The following is a 12,333-nucleotide window of genomic DNA, read 5'->3' as shown; positions in this document are numbered from 1 at the left end:
GGTCCGGGCACCCGACCGGCTTGTGTCCTGGTGACAGTCCACGTGGCCTCTGTTTATCTTCCTCCTGGGATTGCTTACGCCATCAGTCTGATTGCTGGCAGCTCCTTATTGGCTGGCGCACTGCCCATGCTCGTGTTTTCATCTTGAGCACTCTGTGTGGTTGCCCGGGTTAATGGCCTTGGCACTGCAAGCCTTGCATCGTCTGCTTTTCTTTCTTCCTTTTTTTTTTGCCCCTCATGGTCTTCTTTTGCCGGTACGCCTTTTGCTCCTTCGTGGTCTAAGCATCACACTGTGGCTCGAGGTCTGCAGTTTCATCCAGAGGAAGTTGGGTACTGAAAGTTGCTTCTAAGATACCATTGCACTTGGGCTCCGTCGCTTCGTAGTTGGACTTCATTTACCGCAGAATGGCTTGGCACAGGGTATTTAGGGCTGTCTGCTGCTAAACAAACAGGCACCACTGCAGCTAACTGGCGAGCCTCTTTGACGAAAGGCGCAGTTATGGGTCTGTGTGAAATTTTACATAGTATCTAGATGTTGAGCCGTATTTATCAGCCGGACATGGAACAACTTGAAATTGGCAGAGGCTGCCCTTGAAACCTTACCTTACTTTTTTTTTCCCCTTAAGCGTAGCTGAATGAAGTTATCAAACTGTTTGCATGACATTGACTTGAGGGTAAGGTCGTTGAGGCATGTCATGCAGGCATGTGGGGTGTTTGTGTGGGTTTTAGTGGTGGATGGGCAGCCGTTGATGGAGCAGTGGAAAATTGTGGGTGGCCTGTCCCATCCGTGTCATTGGGCAGCCTTGCAGATGCCGAGCTCCCTGTTGTTCCTCTCCTCCACCTCGCAGCAAATGCGGGAGGCTCGGGAGCAGGTGCGCCGGGAACAAGATGCTGCCTACGTCGCCTCCCTCAAAGCCGACCAGGAAAAGGTGCGTGTCCCCCTCCCCCTTACTACCTCAGGAGAGGCTTCCCCTTTTACCTTGTTTCATGTGGGGATGAGGATCGTGCAGCACACTTTGCTCTCGCCAAAACTGCTGCTGTGGAGGAAAAGCTATGCATTCCCGGGTAGAACTTAAGAACGGCAGCAAAAGTCGCTCCTGTGCCTCGTCACCACAGAGCGGCGCAAAGAATGCATTACCACAAGCATTTTGAGTCATTGGAGGGGTTGCAAAGGCAGTGAGGCCACTGGCATAGCCGCACTGTACAACCGTTAACTCTTTCGGGACCGCCGGAAAAAGTGATGAAAAAGGGAGGTCTCGGTACAAATTTTTTTTTTTTTACATAAAGCAAAGGCACCATCCTGCCTTAGCATATACCAAAATGCAGCTAATTATATTTTCTTTTACATACAATACCAAGTTTTACTTCAACACTGACGATAGAACCATGAAAAAATCTGAAAGTAAGAACTTCGTAAAAAAACTACAGAAAAAAAACTACGTAAAACTACTTCGTAAAAAAACTACAGAAAAATATAGAAAAAAGCGTAAATATAACAATATTAAAAAAGAATAAAATTGCTTCAGGATATACAAAATCTAACACAACGCTTTGTTTCTTCATTGAAAAAGTTTGATGCGGCTAGGTGTAACTGGTTTTTTGTTTTGTGTGTGATCTCTATGGCACTAGGGCCATGGCTACGTTGTCGCCCAGGTACACGCCGAGCTCTTGTCTCGGCGAAAACTCGATCTGTTTCTGCGCTGGTGGCAGGAGATCACCACCAAAGGTAGTTAACACCCTAGCGAATAAATATAAACCAGCCAGAACATAGTTCGAACGCACATACCTACTCCAGAGCCAATTGAAACCGAAACCAACAACCACCTTTGAGCGTGATGTGATGTTCCAGGTTGATCGACACCCGAATCCTCACTCCAGCTGAAATCCGATCTCTAAAGCCGCATTTCGACTCTTCACTGCCACTCTCATCGTTAAAATCCACAGTAGAAGGCGAAGATATGTGAACCAAGACGAGGCGGATTTCTTATCGCGCTCGCACGAGTGTGACGCCATGTTTGTTTACATTCGAAACCACTGCCCGTCAGAATAAAATATCTGACGCATTGCCGCCTGGCCATAAAAAAAGAAACTTCACAAAAGAGAAAACTCCAGTTTTCAAACTATCTCCTAGATGTCGCTAGGTGTTCCATCGAAGGAAAATTTGCCATCTGCAGGCTCGCGAAACCATCAATCATATGTGATCGATCGCCTATGGAGCGGTCCCGAAAGAGTTAAGCATGTCCTCTGGTTGCAGGCAGAAGACTGATCGATCGGTTGAGAGCTTCTCTTGCGTGTGTAGCCAGAACACATGCCTAGGGATGGGCGAATATTCGGTATTGTCGAATATTCGATCGAATAGCTCTCTATTCGTTATTCGCTTCGATCCGAATGCAGCTATTCGATGTTTTCGAATTATTCGATGCTCCCGAATAGGCAGCTAACAGCCAAGCTTTTCGGTCAAGCTTTCCGAGAGTTACCCCAGGCTTGGCTCAAGACCCACCAACGCGGACATTTCTATTATCAGTGCCGGCACTGCCGAGTTGCTGCCTTGCCTAGAGGTTCGACGAAGCTCTCGGCCGCCAGCACACTTTAGGTTTAAAAAAAAGGCGGCACTGAAACGACACCGCTCCGAACATAGCGGCACCAAGCCAGCAGACTTGTACAGGCCGCCATTTTGAATAGGCATGCCGCCATTTTGAATAGGCTCGCTCAGCGCGGCAGTATGCCGCACTAAGCGAGCCTATTCAAAATGGCGGCCAGCCACTGGCGCTTTGCTTGGCTACGGCCGAGTATACTAGTGGCTACAATACTTTTTTTAGCGGAGCTTCTAGGCGCCGCTTAACTCTGCGAGTTTCTAGGCGGTGCTTAAACTTGTGCATGAGCAGCCGGCGGAAACTGCTGCACCTAGAGCATGTGGCGCAACAGGCATTTCTTCATGAAAACTTGTGAATACAGCAAAGGAAAGCTGTGTGTGATTTTGCAATAAATCTTCAACTGGTAATAGTTTTACACAATGCTGTGCTTACGTGAGTTCTAATTATTAGAAAAAATTGTGTACATTAGTCAGGTCACAAGTTGCTCATTTGTCTTTGTGATTTGCAATGTGTACTATTCGAACTATTCGATTCGAAATTATTCGACCAAATCACTATTCGCTTCGAATTCGCTTCGAACCTCAAAATCTATATTCGCCCATCCCTACACATGCCATTACTTTACCTCGTACTACAGGGACCGTTGTGCCGACAGTGTGCTCTAGCGTGTCTGGTGTGTAGTTAGGAACTGAGTACCTTTAGGGAACTTTCTTTCTTATGTGTCTCTTAAGCCTGGGGAACTGGGTCCGTCTAGGGAACTTTCTTCCCCATGTGTCTCTGGAGTCGAGGCGATTGGTGTGTGTGGGTGCCGTGCTGGTGCAGGAGAAGCAGCGGCAGCAGCAGGAGCAGGCCCTCCTGGAGCGCGAGACGGAGGAAGAGCGCAAGCGGGCCCTGCAGAGGAACGAGGAGCTCCACCAGGAGGAGCTGCAGAGGGTCAGTGCACGACTCCACTTCTACCCTCCACTGTTGTGTGCAGGGCACTGCTGGAGATGCAGTGACTCTTGGGGGTTCTACAGCGAAGCTGTGTATGGCTGGTGAATGTTCGTGTCCATGGACAAGAACTCCGGGCGCCGTACTCATAAAAGCAGGTTCTTGGTCAGTGCGTGCTGTTCATCGCTAGGTTTTGACAGCTGTCAGCGTTCGGGGTACAGCAGAATGATGGATGGGCATCATGGTGTCAATAGAGATGTCCGTGTTGTCACTCACAGACGTGGACATGTGCGCTTTTTCAAGTCGATGGTTACACTGGTGCCGTGTGTGGCAAGCGCATGATTTTGCGAGCAGGTGCGTTGCTGTATACTAAATGGACGGACCGTGTGCGTGTCCCATACTTGCAAAAGAACGAATACGTTGACTGCAATGATGTCTGTAGTAGGCAGACCGATGATGGAATTGTGATGCCCACGATACAGATTACCTGAGTGGAGCGGGCCTTGAATTTTTTTCAGTACTGCAGTAATGCGGGACAGAGGGATGCTTTCTTTTGGAGAGTTGACAAGTTTCCCAAAAAAATACACCGGGGCCATTAGGAGTGCAAAGGGAACTCCTATTTGATCCAACTAGTTTTCGCTGCTGGTGTTTCGTACTGTCACAAAGCCAAAGACGACGCTGTTGTCTTGAAGGAAAAACAAGTTTATTGGAGCGAACTTGGGCTCCCCTAACTACTCAAAGAGCACCCAGGCGGCGAAGCAGCAGTCAACCAAGTGACGTGTGCAGGCGAGTGTCGGTGGATCGAATACTATTGCGTCTACTCTGCAGGCTTTTATCTTTCGGCGCGAGTGTTTCTCGAACCATCAATTTGCATCCAATGTAGATCAAAGAGGATTATTCTAGGCTAGTGACGTTAGGGCGAAATGCTCTCCTTATCAGAATTAGATAACCCGTGCGGCATGAGAATAAAGAATGGAACATGTGCTTTGCTTGGTACACAGATAACACGGCCGGGCGCGGCCGGGAAGTGAAAACAAAACATAAACAAACAAACCCAATGCATGGTTCGCGGCAATACGTGTAGTTCTATTTAGTGCTGAGAAATACCCAAACGTATGATGTGGCAGTGGCTTCTGTTTCATGCACTTACATAGGAAATGTATTGCTCAGCATTTGGAGGGAAATGTTTTTGTCGGAATACGGTTTTCCATGAGAGCGAAATGAAAACATGAATGCCTGTTGGTCAAGCACGAAAGTAACATGGCGGACAGACTCGTAATGTCACACGCTTCCTTGTATGTAAGACAGGGAGCAAGGCATGTCAACGTAAGCCTCAAGCACATGCCCAGTCAGTCGAATTGAAAATGTACCGTATTTTCGCACTTATAACCAGCACCAAAGATAGGAAGTTTCAGCAGCAAAGTAGGGGTGCGGATAATATGCAGGGTTTTTCCTTTAGTGCAGCTTCATGGCAATGCACGTTGTGCCATGAAGTTCCTACGTAGTAATACTGACTAAGCCTTCCATGGAGCCAAAAAGCTTAAAAGATGCTGCATCACAAACAACATGGATGGAACTGAAGATGACCTTGTATACAACAGTGAGGACTGCGGCTCAACTGATAGCTCTAGCGAAAGCAATGACACTGAGTGAATTTTGACTTTGGCCTTGCAGTCAGTGTATTCTACTTGCTAAATATACACTTTTTCTGTCTACATAGTATGTGATGTGTTGCTTGAGCAGTAGCGTTCCTGTCTCAAATGTGCGGGCAATACGCGAGGATTTTTTTCTTTCTTTCTTTTCTGGCGGGCTGAAAGTGGGGTGCGGATTATATGCAGGGGCAGATTATATGCGTGAAAATACGGTACACATGTGGTACTGCACCATGCACAGTGCTTATGTTTTGACTCTTGAAGCAGTAGTGTCAACCAGCCCCCTTCAGTTGTGTTATCAGAGAACAGACAGCATATGTATGCAGTGATGTTTGTTTTCTTAACCTTTTTGGTGGGTTGTCCGTATGATCACGTGACAGTCTTGTTATTTCAAAACACTCGTTTTCTGTTGGACGTGAGTTGTGAGACTGCATGTGAGGCTTGTGCCACGTATGTGGCTTTACTGACATTTGTGAATCTTATTGCGAAGCCCGCAGTAGATCAGAGAGTGGGTTCTTGCAGTACTGTCATATCTGTAGCATGGTCAAGTCAGAAAGACTTTCAGTGCACCTATTACGTGTCTTTGCCAGATGAGCTTTCATCGAGAGGAACTTGCCAGCTGAATGGTTTTGTTAATCCTTGTTAATTAGTTTTTGTCCAACTCAAGGGCTTTTCAGGCGACTGGGCGGGGTGCCTCACTTCCGCTGATGGTTTATGGATGTGGGTGTCGATCCAGTACACAAGAATTAGTATGGAACAGCCATTGCACTCAGGTAGTTTTATGTGTGTCCCTCCTGTGGTAACTTGCGGTTGCAAAAACCTAGATCAGCCCAGATATCCAGGGATGACGGGTGTAATGCATGGGGATTGGAGAAAAGAATTGTAGATGTGGTGGGCATAAGCTCTTGTAGAAGACATTGTAGCTGGGACTGAGAGGGAAAAAATTTCTCAGGGCGCTTGCGTGTTTCGAAGGTGACAGCCTTGCATACCATTGCGAGGGGTACCTCTCGTTTACCTGTCCACCTGATGGCAAAACAGCCATGCTATTTTGCTATCCTTAATCCACCCTAATCAACCTTAATCCCACCTTACTAATCGTGACTATCAATCAGCGATGAATCACCAATTAGCTTTGGTATTCATTCATTACCTCTTACACACCGCTGGCCTTCCTCTAGTTTTTGTACCGTTGGTGTTAACGTCAAGGTCGTTCAGGGGCATTTTCCCGTGAGAATACTAGGTGTTCACCTCGAGTGCAGTTGGGCTGGACTAGTGGCATGAAGTGCCGCCAGCAGGTGGCAGACCATTACTCAGAGTGGCCACAATGTACAAGGGGGGGAGGACCCAGTGTAGAGAGGAGTGATGATGATGAAGGATGATGTTGACATTGATGATGACGGATGGTTTGCTTCTGGCCTTCCTAGTGTTTTTGTGCCATTTGCGTCGACACCAAGGTCGCTCAAGGTCATTTTCCAAGTGAGGCTATAGAGCAGCAACAGCGAAGGTTGCACAGAGTGGCGTCTACAGGGTACGAGAGATGAAAAGTGGGGGGAGGAGACGACCGTTGGCAGGATGACGACGATGGCGCTGCTGCCGCCGTGACCGCAGGCGCTGCAGGAGTCCCTGGCGGCCATGGTGGCGGCGGAGCCCCCCGAGGACGCCAAGGAGCCCATGACGCACCTGCGGGTGCGGCTACCCACGGGCGAGACGCTGAGCCGCCGCTTCCTCGCCTCCAGCCCCCTCAGCCAGCTGCTGCTGTTCCTCGAGTCCAGGGGCTACCCTGCCCAGCGGTACCGCCTCCTCGCCGCCTGGCCCCTCCGAGACGTGAGTCCGCCGCGGTGCAGAACCAAAGGGAGCCTTTTCGCGAGGGGCATTGTCCGAAGCTTTACTGTTGTCCCCTGGGGTGGTGTTTCGTTCCAAGGTAACAAGCCCAGCGCTTACGGCACGATGCGAAACGTTAATTAACGCTCGGAGTGGTTGGCGTTGCGGTGCAGTCATGAGCGCCGATGAAGAGCGTGGGGCAGAGTGCGAGACCTTTGGGGCTACCGTGAAATGTTGGGAAAGCGGTAACAGGAGTTTTGTTTTGAGCTTAAACGTTTTCACATGCAGCGCCCCACCTCTAACCCTTTCAGCCGATTTTTTTTTTTTTTTCATTTCAAGCAAAACAATGTTTTCTGTGTGTTTTCTTAAATTTTAGGGTACCATAAACCCCCAGACAAAAAATAGACCTGGAAGTGGGATTAATTACACATTTATTAATGAATCAATTTAATTAGTACATCTGGCAATTGAAAATTTTATGTCGAGCAGAGACATCACTTTTTGAATGTTTTCCTAAATTTTATGACCGCACGAACCTACAAACAAAAAATGAGGTTCGTAATGCGCTTATTTATAGATTCAGAAGCTTGGGAATAAACCTCAGCCCACCATTTTTATCAGCCCCAATGTCGTAATTTCGTCCTCAGCGGAGCTGCTGCTGCTTTGTAGCGTGCAGCTTCACTAAAAATAAACAATAGTCATATCTATCGCGCTAGGCATCAATGAAGAACAATTCCCCCCAAAATTAGCAGTTTCGTTCATTATTCACTAGAGAAACTTTTATGTGGCGGCGTCAATTGACACCACTAGGGTAGAAAGGGTTAAAAAAGGTGGGGGCATCCCACATGCCCCACCCCACCGACCTAAAAGAAAAGACGCCAAGCCACTTTTATATAAAATATCAAAAGAATGTGCAGAATCAAGCTAATAGAACATTTTACAATTTAAAAAAAAAAAAACAGGCCTTGAAGAAAAATTAGTAGTGGCTTAGCTCTGCTATGCCAGGATATACGTAGCCTGAGCTAAGGTTCAGCAATCCAGTCCAATCCAGTCCAATCCAGTCCAATCCAGTCCAGTCCAGTCCAGTCCAGTCCAGTCCAGTCCAGTCCAGTCCAGTCACTGCTCCTCGCGCAGGCTCAGCACGGCTCTTCTAGAGCCACGCGAAACGGCTAGCAAGCGGCTCCGGTGCACCGTCAGACTTGGCTACTGCGCAATTGAGGCGCACACCTGGGCACGCACCAGCGCCAGGGCGTCTACCGCGGCTGACGCAACACAATCCACTTTAATCCAAGCCAATCCAATCCAGTCCAATCCAATCCAATGCTCCTCGCGCTTGCGCAGAACGGCCCTTCACGGCACACGCGAAACTGCTCAACCTCGGCCAGTGTAGCTTACGCTACAAAAATACTAGCATTGCTAGGGCTCGAACCCAGAGCGTTCCTTCCAAAACTTACGATTGTACCCCTAGGCTGCAGAGGCAGAACGGTGGAGCCATTTTAGCAAATGCATAAAAAAAACGGAAGGGCTGTTACAAGCAAAGCAGTACATGGCGCTGGGTGCGCACTGGAAATGTGGGGCTTGTACCCATTAGGGAACGGAATCTCACTTCCCTGGGGTATGTCCTGTTTATGTTCCGTTTATGTTCTATTTACGTTCTGCTTACATTGCAGCAATGAACTCAAGCTTGAGTAATGTTGTTTGCAGAGTAAATGTGTTTATTTTGCAGGGAGAACTTGTGCCTGCAATCTTTTATGGTGTCACAGCTAGACGAAGCAAGCTTTGACTTCTTTCTCGCCTTTCTTCCGGCTTGTAGGCGCATCCTAAGGCTTCTCCTTCGTCCGTTCAGTGACTGGTTAAAAATTCCCCGGACTCGTTAAGGGAAATAGTTGCGCAGCTCGAGTAAAAAATTTCACCCGCTACGTTATACTAGTTGTGGCAGTGTTTTGTTTCCCATGTTTTTGTTTTGTTTCCTAACCATTTTGCCCTGGCTGAGATAAAAGCATTCGCTCTTGTGTGTATGTAGTGCCTCTGACCAGATCAGATTCGTGGCAGGTATTGCTGATCCCATACCGTGTTCCTAGAAAGGACTGCACTATGACAAAAAACAACATTGGCTGGCCGAACGCTGCATGTCTCAGTCTGCCGACTGTCGACCATTTGACTGCCTTCTCCTTCTTTGCAGTTTGTGTAGTTTTGTGTGGTTTTAGACTTGCGTCGTTGGGGCAGTGCATTGATGGAAGAGCCTCGCAGCGCAAATCCACAGAAGATGCAGCCAGTTTCTTTGTACAGTCAAACTCCGCGATAACGAAATCCCACGAGCACGAAATTTCCGCGGCAACGAAATATTTTTGCATACCCGGCGAACGTCCATAGAAGCCCATGTATTTTATATCTCGTGGCGACAAAAAGTTTTTGGAAAGCGATCCTGCGTTCACGAAATTTACTGCGAGTTTTGTCGGCATTTTTGTCTACCCATTTGAGGCTAACAGTGTCCAAAAAGGGCTCAAAGGCATTTTTGCAGACTCAAAGTGCGTAAACTTTTGCCTCAGCACGCTTGCATGGCCGCTGCCATGTTTGTTTACGAAAAAGACCGTGCAAGAGGTGGCCGTGAAGGCAGCCTCGCAGCGACACCACCAGGGGGCGACACATGGTGACTCATGGCATGGCTTTGGCTTGGGCTATGCTAGCCCGCTACCGCTGAACAGTGCGCGTGCGTTTGTTGCGTGTGCGGTGATCGGCACGTTTGCTCTCAAAAAGATGCCTCCGCGTGCCCAAAAGTGGAAGTTTTTATTGCTACAAGATAAGGCAGCCATCATTGCCCCAGTCAGTGGCCCAAGTGGAGGAAGGGGGGATAGCGCCGGCGAGTTTGGAACTGTCTGCAGCTCGCTGTACCATTTTGAAAAGTAAGGGTACCATTCTTTAATGGCGCACACGCGCTAAACAAAACAGCGACGGCTGTGACCTTTCTGGACGGCAACAAAGTGGTGCTCACATAGTTTTGTGAACAACATTGGAACAAGGAGGTGCCATTATCCGGCAAAGTTCCTCAAAAGAGGAAGCTGGAGTTCTTTGCTTGCATGTTCGGACATACTTGGTGTTGAGGGCCAAGGAGAAAAACATGCGGAGAAGGTGAACCTGAGGGATGTTTTGGATGCGTTTGATCCAATCCAGTCGTTCTTAGGCGCACACGATTACCAGCAATGAAGCACCTTTTGCAGTGCAAGAGCTGAGCGGTGAAGTTGCTGCAAGGTAAGGCTCGCAAAGTAATATATCCGACTTTCGGAAATAAATTTTCAGCTTGTGGCTGATTTTTCGGTTGTTTACGTTTTATTCTCGCGGCGATGGACTTCCGTAAAATCGAGTTTTTCGGCTTTCCCCGGCGGTTTCGTCATTGTGGGTTTTGACTGTAGCGTCAATGGAGAAAGGGTTCAAATTGGCAGCCTTCCAAAGATGGTTGTATTAAGCAGTCATTCAGTCAGTGTCCAGTGGTCGTCTTAGTTCTGATCTCGTCTCAACAAGAAATGATCTCTGGTGGAAAACTTCACTAGCAGTGGCTGAATCTTTGGTGGACTGGCATTGGACAGTCGGATACATTCGGACGGGGTCACTCAGCACTTTTACTGAATGACGTTAAGGGAGGGATGACGCATGATTCTAGAACTAAGCGAGGTTTATTAGCGTGCACTTGTGCTGCGGAAAAAAATTGTGGAGAAGCAGCCATGTTGATGTACTTGGCCGATACTCGTCAAATCGAACGGTGCAACGTTTGGGAGGCAAGTGTGCGTACATGTTAGTGCAGTCCTTTTCAGAAATGTGCGGTGGGAGAAGGGACATCTTCCAAGGCTTTAGTATTGTCACAGTGAGCAGGAAATGCCGTACAATGTGTGCCTCGCTGTCCGATAAAAACGGCACCGCCACTTTTGTGACCAGTAAGTGCCGCCTTTCTGTGACTGTAAGGATTTGGAGCTGTTGAGGTGCACCTTCATTTTTGGATTGTGGGGGTGGGCTCGCCTGACAACTGTGACAACGTTGTAAGAGTTTACTTGTTCTGCTGGTTTACCTGTCTTGTCTTGTTCTTGTTCCGACGAGGTAAAGTGTCACCTGCCCAGTGCAGTTTTCATTTGCTGTGGAAAAATTTACTTGTGCTGATGTTTCGGGCATGAAAGGGGCTATGTAGACAAAATACAACTTCGTTCACTGTTCAGCTCCATTACAGCCACAAAATATGCTTTTTTAATAGGAAAAATGCACAAAATACTGAAAAACTTTGAAATTGTGTGCTACTGTGACATAGTATGGGCAAAAGCGACATAATATCGGCAGGAGCACTAAAAACAGACTTATTGGTGCTTTTACTGCACGTTAGCTTTCATGTGCTGAATAGGGCATTGTTCCATGCAGCTGTCGACGTTGGACGGCAGTCAGACTCTGGAGGAGCTGAAGCTGTCCGCCAAGGAGACGCTGACCCTCGAAGAACGACCCTCCTCTTCTGCCAGCACCGAGTGAAAAGAAATAAACGTGCACATCGCTGTCGACACTCCTTGCTGTGTGGGGGGGGGGCCTCCTTTCTGCAAAGACTCGCGGCCGTTTCCAACTGGCATGTGGAACCTCAATCGAACGGCTGTTTTCTGCCAGGACCTAGCCGAATAAGAAAGTAACGTGCGTCAGTTCACGGAGCAACAGTTCTTACTGTACGCTGCTGATAAAGTGCGATTTGATTCAATTCAAAGCATCTCTTTCATGTGCAGTCAATTTTGTGATTGATCACCCGTTTTTTTTTATCCTCTCTACGATCAATCACTGAAATAAAAACGGTTTCCCCTTGGCAGGACATGGAAAAGTAAATGCTGCACTGTGCAATGGCAAGGGCTTGCATCCCTTAGTATGCTTTAATAGTTACATTTGATAACTTGTTTAAAAAGAGTTGCACACCTGGAAAGGTGTAAATTCTCAAGTCTCATTTCTGTCGAAGGAGAAGGACAGGCCATACGGCATGCGCATGGATTTAACATAATTTAAAGGGCGACTGGGCAAAAGTAGTTTGTGCTATTCCTCACTGCCTCCGACCATCTAAGACGTGCAAGAACAAAAATGTTGGTTGTGCTCCTGACCTTCCTTCCCTTGTTTTCACCTTTCACGTAATCACACGCATGACAAAATGCAGAGGTAGGGAGTCCCAAGGAAGCCTCTTATGCCTGGACAGGCTTGCAGTTTCCAAGAAGGACAAGTAAGGATAATAGATGTGAAGCACGGAGTACAGCTTTTCTTATTTCATGAGTAACTCAAGACACATTCCCTGACCTTGAGGGTTCTACACGGTATTTTGTCTTTCAACAA

The 12,333-nt window shown here is 47.8% G+C and overlaps 1 protein-coding gene across 1 annotated transcript in view; it reads left to right on the top strand.

The window, feature by feature from the left end:
• LOC144162282 (FAS-associated factor 1-like) overlaps positions 1 to 11,533 on the top strand; it is a gene marked incomplete at its 5' end in the record, with an annotated part of 38,523 nt that extends 26,990 nt beyond the window's left edge. The window contains 4 exon segments of the mRNA XM_077692760.1: positions 848 to 928; positions 3,416 to 3,526; positions 6,784 to 6,999; positions 11,398 to 11,533. Of these exon segments, the coding sequence (XP_077548886.1) occupies positions 848 to 928; positions 3,416 to 3,526; positions 6,784 to 6,999; positions 11,398 to 11,502 (513 nt within the window).
• Between the last annotated feature and the right edge of the window lie 800 nt (positions 11,534 to 12,333).

This window comes from Haemaphysalis longicornis, unplaced genomic scaffold (genome assembly GCF_048455015.1).
Source record: "Haemaphysalis longicornis isolate Haplotype H1 unplaced genomic scaffold, Haemaphysalis longicornis Haplotype H1 scaffold_12, whole genome shotgun sequence".
Taxonomy (NCBI): Eukaryota; Metazoa; Arthropoda; class Arachnida; order Ixodida; family Ixodidae; genus Haemaphysalis; species Haemaphysalis longicornis.
This window is presented reverse-complemented; position numbering and strand designations above follow the sequence as displayed.